Below are 17257 nucleotides of genomic sequence, written 5' to 3'. Positions count from 1 at the left end.
CTGCTTGTTGCTTTACTGTCTTTATATCTATCTTTTGGTTTGTCAGTTTATAATGTTTTTTAATGTCCATAAATGAGTGAGGCCATGTGGTATTTCTCTTTTATTGACTGGCTTATTTCACTCAGCATAATGTTCTCTAGTTCTATCCAGGTTGCTGCAAATGATGAGAATTCCTTCTTTTTTATGGCAGCATAGTATTCCATTGTGTAGATGTACCATGGTTTTTTTATTATTTAATTTCCAACTCTCAGGGAGATTTTCTGGATATCTTTTTGTTAATTTCTCACTTAATTTCATTATAGTTAGAACACATACTTTTTATGTTTTGAATCCTCTAAAATACACAAAGATTTGTAAATCCAGTCTCTATAACCTCATCATGGCTAAAGACAGAAATTCCAGAATGGCTTTTATTTGTAAAATTCAAAATTCCTTCATGTATTTGTGTAGTAATACAGTTGTGTAGTAATACATGCTTCTCACTCGTGAGTAGTGAAAAGTGGGGAGATGTTATATATTTGGAAATTCTCTTAAATCAACTTTAACTAATATCCTACATAATAAAAGCACAGTATGCAAATTGTTCCCTCAACTGGGAGTTAAACTGGGAGTTCAATAAGGGGGCAAGGATGGCCCCAGGGAAGGTAGGGAATAACAGGCTAGCCGGTGGCAGCCGCTAGGGATCCTACTAGTGCACAAATTTTATGCACTGGGCCTCTAGTAATCTTATGATTAATAAAACTTTAGCTATTTATATAAAGATTATTTCTAAGTGTTATGAGCTTATGCATCTTTGTGTTTCAATATTTAACATATGCTTTGTTATCAGTTTGTAACTTCTTAAGCCAATGAGAGTTCGTGTGAAGGTGGGTAGGGATGAGATGTTTACAGTGAGAATCTATCTTTAAATTTCTTTGACTTCACAGTTCTACTACACATTAAAATTATGAATAGTACAAATAAATATGAATGCATAAAATTAATTTCAACTGCTAGAAACAATAACCAAGTCTACTGAAAATACAAACTGATTTCTAAGACTCCATTTCTTTTTCTTACTTCAATACATATGATTTTTGGCAACCTGTAAGTGCTGATAAAAATACCCTGCTCAGCAGTGTAAGCAAATGGCATCTCTGTGGTTTGGTTGAAGTTATCACAGGGTATGCTATATTTTAACACAGTTTTCAAACTCAGTAGCAGCAAGCATGAGCTACATATAAATGCATTATTAAATAATAAGTAATAAAAGTGAAACTGACACCTTTTTAAAAACCTGTGTCTTTTATCACGTAACTGAATATAAGCACCAACCAGAAGTTGGTTAACTACCCATAAATCCCACATATTTGCTTCAAAGATGTCAAGTTATAGAATGCATTGCTGTAACCACACCAAATTAAAGAAAACCTCATTTGTGGAACAATCTTTTACAAAATCTTTTACAAAATTTTGTGTCTTTTCTGAATGGGAGTAGAAGTTCTTTTTATTCCTTAAGCTAAAGGAACACCTGGACATGCTGACCCTTCCCCTGCAGGAAATAAATCTCTCTAGAAAGATGCTGAAGACTTGTTTCATGTATTTCTCTAGCATTCAGCTGAACATTCTCACGACCCCCAAACTAGCTCTGGTACATAAGTGTTGATATCACAATTGTTTATTATGCAAGATTAGAAAAGTAACTTATTTGAGTCAACACTATGAAGAATAAAAGAAGTGAAAACTCTGTAAAGCACTAAAATCTAGGAACATAAAAGAAAAGGTCAAGGTACATATGAAAATATAATTGAAAGTAATAATTTTAAATAATGTTATATAAATTATGAATACACTCCAACGGACACATTGGAAGAGAGGACTGTTGAAATTAGCAAACTGCGATAAAGAGCAGCTATAATCCCAAACTTTCATGTGAACATTGTGATGACTGAAGGGGTTTGCTCAGCTTCTCTGGAGGTACAAGGAGTTGTCAGATGACCTTAGCTCCCTTTTGAAAATGGCTTGTTTATCAGTCTGATACTTTATAACCTAAAGATTAAAGACTGAAAAACTGATTATAAATCAAGCTATATTCCCATTAGCTTGCATTATAAATGTTCCATATGTTTGCAGGAAAAGTAGTTTTCAAAATTATACACTAAAGAAAAATGTAACTGAGTAATTCAGCCTTACTACTAATAATAGGTCACACAAAGTTCAATATTTTAATGAAAACTAGTTCCCTTTAGGGCTAATACATGTTTATGAGACAACCACTGAAGACCTACACTCAAGCATATTATCTCCACAATTAATTTTTGTCCAGTAAGCATGAATTTCTGCACGCAAATCAGTCCTATATTTTGAAAAGCTAATGTGAACAATATAATAACTAACTGTTGACACCTGGTACTTGCTATGTACTAGAAGCCCTTTACATATTTTATATTATTTAATTCTCACAGCAACTTGATAAAATAATTGCTATTATTATTTACACTTTTCAGATAAGGAAACTAAACAGAGACAGATCAGATAAGGTGAACTGTCTTGCTTAGTAGATCCAGGCAACCTGGTATCTGTGCTTTTGCATTATACTGCCTAACAAAATAGATTTGCATTGCAAAGACAGCCAGTGCAAAAGGAAGCTTTTAAAGGGATGATCTACAGAAAAAAAAGTTTGATTTCAACAGAATTTTTCAGCAGATAAGAAAAGTTCTTGAATTGTACAGACCATAAAGTTTATGAAATCAGACAGTCCAAAAGAAAAAGACAATTAGTAAAGTTATATAAAAAAAATTGGCATAATACTGCCACACGCAGGTGGAGAAAAAATCATATTCACAATACATTGACAAAGAACTGAAAGTTACTGTAGTAGTGCATGAAATTAATGAGTTGACATTCAAATTTGAGACTGGTTCAAATTTGAATGTCAAATGCCCCCAAAATAAACACAAATTAAAAATTAAGAACCTCTGCTTAATTTTACCTTTTGATTTCGAGGTAAATCTTGAGCATTTGACGGAGGCTTGTAATTCAGAACTAATCTTCTAAATTCCAAAAGATTAAATAATGACTGAAAAAGAACAATTTAAGAAATATAAGAAAAAATTCTATTACAGAACAGTAAAAATATGATGTTTCAGAGGTTTATTTTTGACAATTATGCACTTCATCACAGAATTATTGCAATTGGTGCAAGAAGGCCTATTATTCCCAAGAAAAGTCAAATTACTTATATTTGGAGATACTGTTCTTGATCATTAACAATTATTTATAGTACTGAAAAGTCAAAATTATACATGGACAACTCAAACAAACATACTATATATTATATTAAAATCGCTCTTTATGTTATACTGTGCCTAATATGCAGTTTCCTCAAAATAAAAGTTATACAAATGCAAAAGTCTAGAACTTTTTTAACATATTAGCTTTACTGTAAGTTATCTAGAGGTATTAATTCTACAAAATATAGCACAGGTAAATTTATGAGTCAGTTGCCTGGCTTTAGAGAAACAAAAGTAAATTACATATTATCTCTATGCTGAAGGAGACACACAACCTAGAAGGGAGATATATTATAACAATATAAATGTGACTCTAAGATATAGCAGTATTGTTCACACAGAGTATAATGACAGCATATAAACTATAGCTTAATATCCAGTCATCATAATAAACATTTGTCTAAAAAATAAAATGAAATACAATGTAAAATCTGAGCCATATTCATATACAGTAAGTTCACCACAGAGTACTCTTTGTAAAGTTTCATTGTAGGTTTTTTACATGCATGTATATGAGTACACATAAAGTGTTTTACAAAGTAGAATGTACTCCTTTCTGTGAGTCTCAGTTTATAAAGTTTGAAAGTCACTGTATAGGAGGTGATAATGTATTAAATCTAAGTAAAGGCAAGTTACCAACTTGTTAAAAGATAAAGGAGACACCACAAATCAATAAGAAAACAAAGGTGTTTTTTTTAATAGTTGGCTGTAGAAAGAAGTAGTCCACTGTAGTAGTTAGTTATAGATATATAAATAGATATTTGAGTTAAAGACATAAATATGAAAGGTAAAACCATAAGTCTACTAATAGAAACTGTTAGAAAACATTTTATCTTGTGATCTAGAAAAACTTAACTAAACAATATGCACATATGAAATAATTCACTTATGCATCCATTCAACAAACCTTTATGGAGCACCGCCCCCAGTCCCCAGTGCATCATCATAGCAACTGGTCGACTAGTCATAACGATTGCTTAGGCTTCAATATATATATTGTAGATGACTGATTTTTCTGAATCTGAGTCAGTTAAGTCAATAATATTCAAAGACTAAATTTCTTACATTCCGAAGAAGGAGATGTTGTATGGATGGACAAGTAAATCTTATCTAATGGACATACACAAATAAACAAACTCTAGTTCTGGTTTCTTATCTTCGTTACATCCCTAAAATTTCAGGGAAATACACACAGAAATATTTTCTTTCCACTGTGACAATAATTCCTAACCTCAGGAAGGGAGAAGAGATTAGTTTCAAATAAGAAATTAATTCAAAATAATTCCAAAGAAGGCAAAGATAATGCTCTTCTATTAAAACTCCATCTTGGGACTGAGGAACAGAGAAGGTTGAGGAATGTTGCAATCTCTACACTAGTTCACTGGACAGAAAATCACATTAAAACCTTGCCTGAAGCTCTGTTTCAAGTACACAACTTAAAAGAAACCCAACTCCAACCCACTCTCCACTGCTATGTGCCCAGCAAATAAGATCTGCATAATATCCTTACCTGAATAACAGCACTAAACCAGCAAGTGTTGCCAACATTCTTTAGTCCGACAGGAGCTCTGTCCTGCCTTTTCCTATCATACGGGTTTCGAGAATCCCTCCACACTTCTGTAGGTGTCCTCTTTAAACATGCTTTGTTTTCTGCTATGCTGGCTTCAAGAACTCTTAAGCAATGGAGAGAAAATAATAAAAAAAAAAACCACACATACAAAACCAGTTATAATTTAGTGCTGTACTCTAGGAAATAGCATAAATTAAAGATTTTTAATTACTTAAAGCTCTAGATTAGGGGTGTCGAACTCAATCAGAGAAGGGGCCAAAATCTAAAATCCAGCCTAAATCGCGGGCCGAATGGTTTACTGAACAGTCATAAACTGTCATTATGATGGAAACGCAGCGGAGTGCAGTGATGACAGCGCGGTGCGGGCCACAATGCAAGGCCTGGCGGGACGGATTTGGCCCGCGGGCCTTGTGTTTGACACATGTGCTCTAGATAATGTATTTGGGGAAGTACTATTTAGGACTATCTTTAATCAAGCTGAGGTTAGTTTTATTTAAAAACATAGCAGTGGTAAAGAATTGAGACATGCAGCCTTTTTTTCTAAGAAACAGGAAATTTCAAACATAATGTTTTTAATAGAAACTATGTTAAATTATGTTTCAACAAATTAAAGGCTTAGTGGCAGGACTATAGAAAGCACCTAGATAAGTTTTCTGAGAAATCACTGTTTTAAAAGTACATATTTACAATGTAACAAAATGACTAGTTTTTATAACAATTACTTTGAATCATCAAGAAAACAGTAAAAACTACAAATGCACCTTTCACCTCTGACTATTAATTTGCTGCTTTTTAAATATTTATTATTTTATTTTATTTTACTGATTTTTTTACAGAGAGTAAGGGAGAGGGATAGAGAGCTAGAAATATCAATGAGAGAGAAACATCGGCCAGCTGCCTCCTCACACCCCACACTGGGGATGTGCCTGTAACCAAGGTACATGCCCTTGACCTGAACCAAATCCGGGACCTTTCAGTCCGCAGGCTGACACTCTATCCACTGAGCCAAACCAGGTTCAACTGCTGCCATATATATATATGTGTGTGTGTGTGTGTGTGTGTGTGTGTGTGTGTGTATGTGTGTGTGTGTGTGTGTATATATATATATATATATATATATATATATATATATATATTAAGGTAAATGCTGGGGTTCCTTTCAGTTCTAGAGATCTGACTTTATGACAGCTAAATAAAGGGAAAAAATACTTATGTATTCACTTCACCCAAATTTTTTCCTACAGAAAATCCCAGTGAATAAATATCTACATATCAGAATAATAAAATATGAACCTCTTCAAAATAAACTCACATACAGAATATCTTAAACATACCTAAACATGGCAAGAGCAATGCTACTTTGCTCTTGCAACAACAGGCTGGGAAACCCTAGTTCCCACAATGAACTAACAAGCATATTGCCTGCTCAAGACACGCATTACTCTTCCAAATAAGCATAAATAATAGTCAGGTGTCTTATCCCATTTTGTCCATTACAAAAACATTGCAACAATGAGCTTTTCTAACTTTTTGAGCTCACCATTTTTATCCTAAAGATTTTACTCTATCAGATTAATTTCAAAATAATATAGTTATATTCTTTAATTGTGTGTGTGAGGGAGAAATAAATGATTACTCTAACAGCATTGTTTACAACATGACATTAGATACAATGTAGTACGATTCCAAGTTATTACTTAAAGTAACTTATGTGAATATAGAATAAATTTTTTGGGGGGAAATAGGTTTTAAAACGCAGGTAACAACATATTTTAAAATATAAAGATCAACATAAACTCACATTTTTAAAAATAAACAGTTCATACCTCTGTCACTATTACAAGTGATCAAACATTAGCAACACACTTTGCCTAATAATCATCTCTCAAAAGCAACCTAGGCTACTAGACACTTTTTCTCAAGCTATTTACCAATAAAGGAACCAAAACTCCTTGGAAGGATAGAGATAAAAAGTCAAAGAGCCAATTGACACTTCCTACTGTTTAAGTTGGACAGGTCGGCACAACATAGCACAATAATAACAATCAATTGGAACAAATTGACTTTGTACATGGTAACTAATTTATACTCAGCAGAAAAAAGTTAATGCATAGCATACAAAACATAAATATGACACAAAAGACTGCTTAAGAAGATATATTGAATTTTACATAGGAAGATATATTGAATTTTTACTGACTTATAAAGGGGAGTGTTTTCTTTTGAAAATATTTTCTCTTTGTAATACATATGTATATTTAGAAGTATAAATAAGGAAAACTTATTTATATCTTGGTAATTAGAGATGAAAGAACTAATAAAACATGCAATGAGTTCTGGGAAAACTCACAGCAATACTTCAAACAGAGAAGAATAAGCACCAGTGGTCACATATAAGCGATTGGAGAGGTACCTAGCAACTGTACAAGTCCTTGTTGATATGTACAATAACCACTTAAAGAGAGAATTCTACAGCTTATTTTTAAAGTATAATCTAGTCAAAAGTCTAGGAGAATTTCACTCAATCCTGAATTTCCTAGTGGGTGAGCCTATACTTTACAACTATCGATAATTACAACAAAATACTAATAAGAAACGATCCCTTCTTGATAATGGCAACAGGCCAGATCACATTTATCATAATGACTAGGCAATGAGTCACACAGACATTACTTATAGAAAACTTGAGAATACCTAATATCTGAAAAATATACCTAATCTACAAAAATTAAAATCCAATTTTGAAGGGGAGAGTAGCTGTGATTGGAAGCCTAACCTTAACTTCAACCAGGAAGAACTCGGATACCTCCCAGGATCCTACAATCACAACACCCAGGGACCAGCTGCAAACCCATTAACACGAGGTCTGAAGCAGTGCAAATACTCGGACATGGATAAGCCCTGCACCTTCTCACGAAAAGGTTAAATATCGCCTATAGAAAGGTGAGGTCTGCGATCCAGGCTGGAGGGAGAAACGCACACAGCAGAATCTAGAGTTTCAAAGGAAGTCTGCGCCCCACAAAATCTGTCACCATTGGATCAGCATAGCCCAGGGTCCACTGGGCTGTTGGCAGAAGGGAACTCTAGAAATCAACCCATAGCTGGGCTGGGCACAGAAAGGCAGCCCTAAGTATACCGGCTGCACAATGCCAAGGGGAAAAGACATGCACAGAGACGTGCACAGCACTGGGGGGAAAAAGTCACGAGTCCATGTGCTTATTCTTGCTTTATTTTTCTTTACATTCTTGCTTTTGATTACTAAACTCAGCACACAGGATCCCCCAATTAAAAACACTCTTAAGAGACTGCAGGGGAAAGTTGTTTTTATGGAACCTGGGGATCAGAGCAGGGAAAACGATCAGAGAACCAGCTCTGGGGCAGTCCATTCCCCCAACCCAGAATTAAGTGCAGCAAGGAAAACAAAAACTAAATACTGGGGAGACAGTACTTCTAGCCTCGGATGTGAATACAGAGTCAACTGACTCAGGATTGTTACCACACAGAGGAGCAGTGGATGCAGGGAACTTCAATACTGTCCTGACTACCTGACAGAAAACAGGCATGCCAAACAGAATGACCTTCACTAGTGAACATTTTTATTTTTGTCATTTATTTAAGGAACTAATTTTTTTCTCACTTGATTTTACTTTTTTTATTATATTTTAAATTAGCATTATTACTACTATTTTACCTTTTTTGAAATTTTCACTTTATTTTTTCTTTATTTTATTTGATGATTAGTGTCCTACATTCTATTTTCATTTTTCCTTTGATATCATTTTACTCTATCTCAACTTTATCTTTACATTTGTTACCAATATGGCAACAAACAAGTACCTATCAATAATAATTTTAAATGTAAATGGATTAAATGCCCCAATCAAAAGACACAGGGTAGCTAAGTGGATAAGAAAATATGACCCATATATCTGCTACCTACAGCAAACCCACCTCAGAACAAAGGACTCACACCGACTGATAGTAAAGGGATGGAAAAAGATTTTTCAGGCCCATGGAAATAAAAAAAAGCAAGGATAGCAATACTTGTATCTGACAAATTAGACCTCAAAATGAAGGCCATAGCAAGAGATAAGGAAGGCCCCTTCATAATACTAAAGAGAGCAATTCAACAATAATTGTACCCAATTATTGCTATGCACCCAATTGTTAAACATATATGCACCCAATACAGGAAAACACACATAAAAATAATAATAATAATAATAATAATAATAATAATAACTTATGAAAGATATCAAGGGAGAGATTGACAGCAATACAGTCATAGGATGGGAATTTAATACCTCACTAACACATTGGACAAATCCTCTGAACAAAAAATTAGCAAAGAAACATCAATCCTAAATGTCTCACTAAATCAGATGGAATTGACATCTTCAGGACATTTCACACCAAAGCTACAGAATATATATTCTTCTCAAGTGCACAGGGACCATTTTCAAAGACATATGTTGGGACATAGGCAAAGTCTCTTCAAATTCAAGAAGATAGAAATAATATCAAGCATCTTCTCAGATCACATTGGCATAAAACTAGAAATCAGCTACAATAAAAAATTTTAAAAAAAATTAAACAACTGAAGGCTAAATAGCATGCTATTAAAAAATGACTGGGTAACCAGAGATCAGAGAAGAAGTAAAAAAAAAACAACAAAAAAAAACCCATCATGGCAACAAACGACAATGAAAACACAACAATCCAAAATATATAGGACACTATGAAAGCAGTATTGATAGGGAAGTTCACAGCTCTACAGGACTACCTCAAAAAATAAGACACAATGGTAATAAGTTATCTAGGCCTACAATTCAAAGAGATAGAAAGAGAGCAACAAGAAAAGCCCAGTAAAAGCAGAAGAAGGAAATAATAAAGATCAGAGCAGACATAAGTGACATAGAGACAAAAAAAAAAAAAAAAAAAAAAAGTTCAACAAAACCAAGTGCTGTTTTTTTCAAAGGATAAACAAGATTGATGAACCTCTTACCAAGGCTTACCAAGAAGCAAAGAGAGAGGAGCTAAGTAAATAAAATCAGAAATGAAAGAGGTGAAGTAACAACCGATCCCACAGAAATACAAACGATTATGAAAAAATACTATGAACAACTCTCTTCCAACAAAATGGACAACCTAGATGAAATGGACATATTCTAAGAAAAACACAAGCTCCCAAAATTCAACCAAGAAGAATAAAAAAAAAACTGAATAGGCCAATAACTACCTAAGAAATTGAAAGAGCAATAAAAAATCTTCCAGCAAAAAGTCCTGGTCCAGATGGCTTTACAGGAGAGTTCTACCAAGCATTCAAAGAAGAACTAAAACCCATCCTCCTCAGACTATTCCAAAAAATTCAAGAGGATGGCACACTTCCAAGCTCTATGAGGCCAGCATTACCCTAATCCCAAAACCAGATAAAGACACCAAAAAAAAAAAAAAAGAGAACTACATGCCAATATCCTTGATGAACATAGATGCTAAAATCCTAAACAAAATTCTAGCATATCGGATTCAGCAATATATTAGAAAGATCATACACCATGACCAAGTGGGACTTATTCTGGGGATGCAAGGATGGTACAATATCCGCAAATCAATAAATGTGATACATCATATTAAAAAACCGAGGGACAAAAATCACATAATCATATCAATTGATGCAGAAAATGGATTTGACAAAATCCAACACCCTTTCTTGATAAAAACTGTCAGCAAAGTGGTAATAGAGCAATCATACCTCAACATAATTAAAGTCCTATATGACAATCCTACAGCCAACATTATACTTGATGGGCAAAAACTAAAACCATTTCCCCTAAGAATAGGAACAAGACAAGGATGTCACTTTCACTACTCCTGTTCGACATAGTACTAAAAGTACTAGCCATAGAAACCAAACAAGAAGAAGAAATAAAAGGTCTCCAAATTGGAAAAGGAGTAAAACTGTCCTTATTTGCAGATGACATGATACTACACATAGAAAACCCCAAAGATTCCAACAAAAAAATACTAGAATAAATGAATTTGGCAATGTAGCAGGATACAAAACCAAGAAATCTGTGGCCTTTTTATACACCAATAATGAACTCATAGAAAGAGAAATGAAAAAAAATCATTTACCATTGCACCAAAAAAATTAATATACCTAGGAATAAATTTAATTAAGGACGTAAAAATCCTGTACCAGAAAACTACAGGATATTGAAAAAAGAGATAGAAGAAGGCATAAACAAATGGAAGAACATACCATGTTCATGGACTGGTAGAATCAACATCATTAAAACGTCCATACTACCTAAATCAATTTATAGATTCAATGCAATACCTATTAAAATACCAATGCCATATTTCAAAGATCTAGAAGAAACTCTCCAAAAATTCACCGGGAATAAAAAAAAGACCCCAAATAGCCACAGCTATCCTGAGAAAGAACAAAGTTGGAGGAATGACAATACCAGATATCAAGCTATATTACCAAGCCACAGTTCTCAAAACTACCTGGTACTGGCAAAAGAACAGCCATATACATCAATGGAACAGAATAGAGAACCTAGAAATTGACCCATGCCATTATACTCAATTAATATTTGACAAAGGAGGCAAGAGTATACAATGGATTCAAAACCGTCTATTCAATAAATGGTGCTGGGAAATTTGGTCAGATACATACAAAAAAAAATGAAACTAGATCACCAACTTACACCATACACAAAAACAAACTCAAAATGGCTAAAGGATTTGAATGTAAGACAGGAAACCATAAAAATCCTACAAGACTCCATTTGCAGCAAAATTGCAGATATATGTCATAACAATATCTTTACAGACACAGATTCTAGGGTTAGAGAGACTAAGGAGAAAATAAACAAATGGGACTAAATCAAAATAAAAAACTTCCACACAGCAAAAGAAGCCATAAACAAAACAAGAAAGCCCACTGCATGGGAGAACATATTTGCCGATATTATCTCCAATAACGGTTTAATCTCCAACATTTATAAGGAATTCATACAATTTAACAAAAGGAAGATAAACAATTCAATCAAAAAATGGACAAAGGACTTAAATAGACACTTTTTGAAAGAGGACATTCAGAAAGCCAAAAGACATATGAAAACATGCTCAAAGTCACTAATCATCTGAGAGATGCAAATCAACGACAATAAGGTACCACCTCACACCTGTCAGAATGGCTATCATCAATAAATGACAAGTGCTGAAGAGGATGCAGAGAAAAAGGAACCCTCTTGCACTGCTGGTGGGAATGCAGACTGGTGCAGCTACTGTGGAGAAGAGTATGGAGTTTCCTCAAAAAGTTAAAACTTGAATTGCCATTTGACCCAATAATACCACTTCTAGGAATATATCCCAAGAGAACAGAAACACCAATCAGAAAAGATATATGCACCCCTATGTTCATAGTAGCACAATTTACAATAGCTAAGATTTGGAAACATTCTAATGCCCATCAGCAGATGAGTGGATTAGAAAACTATGGTACATTTACACAATGGAATATTATGCTGCTATAAAAAAGGAATTCTTAACATTTGCAGCAGCATGGATGAACCTGAGAGCATTATGCTAAATGAAATTAGCTAGTCAATGAAAAGAAGAAAAAAAAATACCACATGACTTCACTCACTTAGGGATAATAAAGAATATTATAACCAGATGAACAAAAGAATAGATACAGAGGCAGAGAAGCATTGAACAGACTGTCAAATTACAGTGGGAAGGCTGGGAGGTTTGGGGGGAGGAGGTAAGAAATCAATTGAAGGACTTGTATGCATGCATATAAGCATAACAATAGACTCAAGACTCTGGGGGGTGGGGTGAGGGCGTATGCCAGAGGGTAGGGGAGGCCAGAGGAATGTCATGGGAAAGGGGTGAGGAGGGGAAGGAGACATATGTACTTTTATTTGTAATAGTTTAAACAATAAAATTAAATTTAAAAATTTAAAAAAATTCAAAAGTTAAAAAAGAAAAATAACAAAATGCAATTCAACCTCAAGACCAGACTGAGTAAAATTAGGTTTCATGTTCCCCATAGGGTCAACTACCCAATCCAAATTTACACCTACACTGCTATTCTTCTTTTTCCATATCTGGGTAAGATTATTAAAACCGCCGAAACCGGTTTTACAGTGGATAGAGTGTCAGCCTGTGAACTGAAGGTTCCCAGGTTTGATTCCGATCTAGGGCATGTACATTGATTGCGGGCACATCCCCAGTAGGGTGTATGCAAGAGGCAGCTGATCGATGATTCTCTCTCATCAGTGTTTCTAACTCTCTATCCCTCTCTCTTCCTCTCTGTAAAAAATCAATAAATATATTTTTTAAAAAAAGATTATTAAAATCCAGGGAGGTGTTTTTGTTTTGTTTTGTTTTTTATGTTTCCATATAGCCCATCTTCCACCAAAAAAAAGTACACCTCTTCATTTGTATGTGTTCATACAAATACTGTAATGTAAATATTACCTTAGCATAATGAGATAATGAAAGCTTTTTAGTTCTTTTGCCTACTCTCTCCCATGATAGGACATGGGGGAATATACCACCTCACATGTACTTTCTAGGAAAAAGCAGCTTGCTGTGCTATTTGTATTATTACTCCACAGAGAACATTTGAAGGGAAAGATACCATCTTCCCCAGCATTTCTACATACCTTTCATTACAGAATAAAATTAGATACAAACTAATTTGATTAGGGCTCAAGAGATACATAACCATTCCTTCTCAAAGTTACCTAGGATATAAAAACAAAGCAAAAGCCCAACCTGTAGCCAAAGTTTACTCTATTCCCAAACCTGTATTCCTTCCTCTAGTCCAGCACTGGCATATCAAACATAAACTTTCTATAAAACCAAATTCCTAGCCTCACAATGTAAAGCCAGTGGTACTACCCAGGCTTTAAAGTATGCAACAGCAGCATTCCAAGTATTACAGTTGCCAGTAGGGACAGAAAGGGGGGGAAAGGGTAGGGGAAAAAAATTTGCAAATTTCAAATAGCTCAGAAAGGAGAAAGGGTAGACAAAAAACAAAAACAAAAAAATAAAATAAAACCCACAAATTTGCAAATTTCAAATAGCTCAGAAATAGCGAGACTAAAATGTAACACGCAAAAGGCAATCCCTAGAGCCACAAATCAAAACCCAACCCCACTACACGTCATAGGCTTTCTTATCTTCCCAACACTGGTCATGACCATGCAATCAGTAATACAGATAAAAAGATGCTGTGTCTTCTCTTCCACACATCACACTGAATGTTTAAAGCATCTACGTAGGGTAAATATTCATCTTTCCATTAAAAATTTGTAGTACTGATTGTGGGTCATTATTTTTGCTTGTGTTTTTTTTTAATAATATTATTTAAATTGTATTATAGCAGTAATGTTGAAAACAACCCATTTAGGTCATCTAAGTCCACTTTGAGGAAATAGGTATTTCATTTATGTTGTACACTAAAAAGTGAAAGAGAGAGAGAGAGAGAGAGAGAGAGAGAGAGAGAGAGAGAGAGAGAGAGAGAGAGAGAGAAAGAAAGAAAGAAAGAAAGAAAGAAAGAAAGAAAGAAAGAAAGAAAGAAAGAAAGAGAAAGAAAGAAAGAAAGAAAGGGAGAAAGAAAGAAAGAAAAGAGAGGAAGGGAGAAAGAGAGGGAAAGAAGGAAAAGAGGAAGGGAGAAATCATCATGTTCATTTCTTAAAAAAAAAAAAAAAAATCATTGGTATTTTTATTGGTATCACACTAAACCTAAGTCAACTTAAGGAGATATTATTAATATATCGCAATTATATATATATATATATATATATATATATATATATATATATATATATATATGCCAAGCGACCTGAAGGATGGAAGGACTAACGACTAGTCACTATGATGTGCACTGCAGTGGCCCTGATTGCCCCCCCACCCCAAACCTTTCTCAGCCAACCCACCCCCTAATACATTCCACCTCAATAGGGGGCAGGGCCGACCAGCCAACCACCATGGCCCCTCTCCCTGGCCAGCCCCGCCCCTGATTACCCTCCCCCATGCCAGCTTGGCCCTGACTGGCCCCCATCGGGGCAGGCAGGTCAGACCCACCCATGCACAAATTTGTGCACTGGGTCTCTAGTATAATAATATTCTTGGTAATTCTTGCACATTTTTATTAAACTTATACCTAGTTTTTAATAGTTTTGTGCTATAAATGATAGCTTTTTAAAATTTCACCTCATTCATTCTTATATGTAGAAGTATAATTTTTGTATATTGATTCTCAATTAACACAGCTAAATACTTTTTTTCTTGGTAAGAATACTTCATTGAGATAATAAAGACAAAAATCTTAAATATATTTTAGATTGTCAATTAAATATAGTTTAGATGTCAATTGATCAGTGACATTTTGTATATATGTGCACAACGATGTGACTACCACTCAGATCAAGGTATAGAAATTTCTATTATTCCAGAAAATTCTCTCATGCCCTTTTTAGCCAGCAGTGTCTCCCTCATCTATTAGAGGGTCGCCACTCTGACTTCTAAATTAGATTGCAATTGTTCTTCTATGTCAAGCTTCTTTTACTCAACATGTTGCTTTGTTGATTCCTGCACATTCGTTCAAGTACCAGGAAAATGTTTTCCTTTATGTTGTTCACAATTCCACTGAGTGAACATTCACTATTGTTTCCTATTCTGCTCTTATGAATACTTATGGGTTTGTGGTGTGTTTTTTGTTTGTTTGTTTGTTTTGTTTTTTACAGTTTTTATTACCAATAATAAAGCTACTATGCATTCCTTTCTCAAGGGTCTATACCTAAGAGTGCAAATGCAAAGTCCTAGTATCATATATACTGAAATTCATTAGAAATTCCAAGTTTTCCAAAGTGGTTATATCATTACACATTTCCACCAAGAGCATATGACAGTTCTTCAAGTACAGTGGTGCCTCACACAACGAACTTAATTCGTTCCAGGAGCAAGTTTGTTATGTGAAAAGTTCGTTATGTGAAACGCGTTTTCCCATAACAATACATGTTAAAAAAAATAATTCGTTCTGTAGCATAAAATATGCTAAGATGACATAAAAAAAGATAAATTTTTTGTTATTATTTTTATTTAGATACATCTAAAAACATAATTTTTTAAAAAAAAAAACACACATTTTTTTAATTTTAAGACAGACTAAGTAGAGTCTACCGAATCTTGCACATCTTCATCCATTTTCTGCTTTTTGGCCAATGGTTTCATGAAAAACCTGTCCAAAGTCGTTTGTTTTTCTCTTTTCTCCAACATCTGCCGGAAATAACGGACAAGAGTATCGGAGTAAAGATCGTTGATCCTGTTTGCTTCAGCTGAATCCGGATAGTGGGCATTGGTAAACTCCTGAACTGCTTTCCATTTGACCAGGATGTTCTTGATGTCAGCAGTTGGGATTGGTTGATTGTTTGATTGTTGCTCCTCGTTATCAGATGACGCTTCCCTTTGAGCATTGTCCTGTTGCTGGACCAGAAGTGCTTGGAGCTCTTCAGTTGTCAGCTCTTCTTCGTGTTCCTCAATAAGCTCCTCTACATCCTCTTCCTCTACCTCTAATTCCAACCTTTGGGCCACTGTGATGATGTCCTTCACCACTTCTGTGTCATCAACTACTGCTTCCTCCTGGGTCCACGAAGGCACAAGCATCTTCCAAGCAGAAATGAGGGTCCTTTGTGACACTTCTTCCCAGGCCTTCTGTATAAGTCGTATTGCCATAAGGACATCAAATTTCTCCTTCCAAAACTTTCGGACAGTCATATTGTCTCCACCAAACTCGCATTCTTCAAACACCTTATTAAAGAGGGCTCTAGTGTAGAGTTTTTTAAAGTTCGCAATAACTTGCTGATCCATTGGCTGAAGAATGGATGTGGTGTTTGGTGGCAAATACTGCACCTTGATAAAAGGATAATTTTCCTGCAATATTTCCTCTAGGTCTTTTGGGTGAGAAGGGGCATTGTCAAGTATCAGAAGGGCTTTGAGCGGCAGTTCTTTTTCCAGCAAGGATTTCTTCACGGCAGGAGCAAAGGTTTCCAGAATCCATTCGTTGAAGATAACTTGGGTCACCCAGGCTTTTTGATTGGACTTCCAATGGACGGGCAGTTTGGACTTAATAACGTTATTTTTCTTGAAAATTCTTGGATTTTCAGAGTGATAAACCAATAGAGGTTTGATCTTGAGGTCTCCGCTGGCATTAGACGAAAACATAAGGGTAAGTCTGTCCTTCATGGCTTTGTGTCCTGGCAATTTCTTCTCCTCTTTTGTAATGAAGGTTCTGCTCGGCATTCTTTTCCAGAAAAGACCCGTTTCATCGGCATTGAACACTTGTTGTGGGCAGTATCCTTCATCCTTAATACATTTTTGAAAGCTAATA

At 34.8% G+C, this 17257-nt stretch overlaps 1 protein-coding gene across 14 annotated transcripts in view; it reads right to left on the bottom strand.

Annotated features, from left to right (window-relative positions):
- USP25 (ubiquitin specific peptidase 25) overlaps positions 1-17257 on the bottom strand; it is a 181817-nt gene that overhangs the window by 106099 nt on the left and 58461 nt on the right. For 13 of the 14 annotated variants that reach the window (XM_036448664.2, XM_036448666.2, XM_036448668.2 and 10 more), the window contains 2 exons: positions 4783-4945; positions 2972-3058 (listed from right to left, as the gene is read on the bottom strand). In XM_036448664.2, coding sequence (XP_036304557.1) covers positions 2972-3058; positions 4783-4945 — 250 coding nt within the window. Of the gene's footprint in view, positions 1-2971; positions 3059-4782; positions 4946-17257 lie in introns of those variants that run through there. The other variant, XM_045584084.1, reaches the window with a different exon arrangement.

This window comes from Pipistrellus kuhlii, unplaced genomic scaffold, assembly GCF_014108245.1.
Source record: "Pipistrellus kuhlii isolate mPipKuh1 unplaced genomic scaffold, mPipKuh1.p scaffold_m20_p_2, whole genome shotgun sequence".
In the NCBI taxonomy this organism is placed as follows: Eukaryota; Metazoa; Chordata; class Mammalia; order Chiroptera; family Vespertilionidae; genus Pipistrellus; species Pipistrellus kuhlii.
Note: the sequence above shows the minus strand (reverse complement) of the source record. Positions and strands in the feature narration are given on the sequence as shown.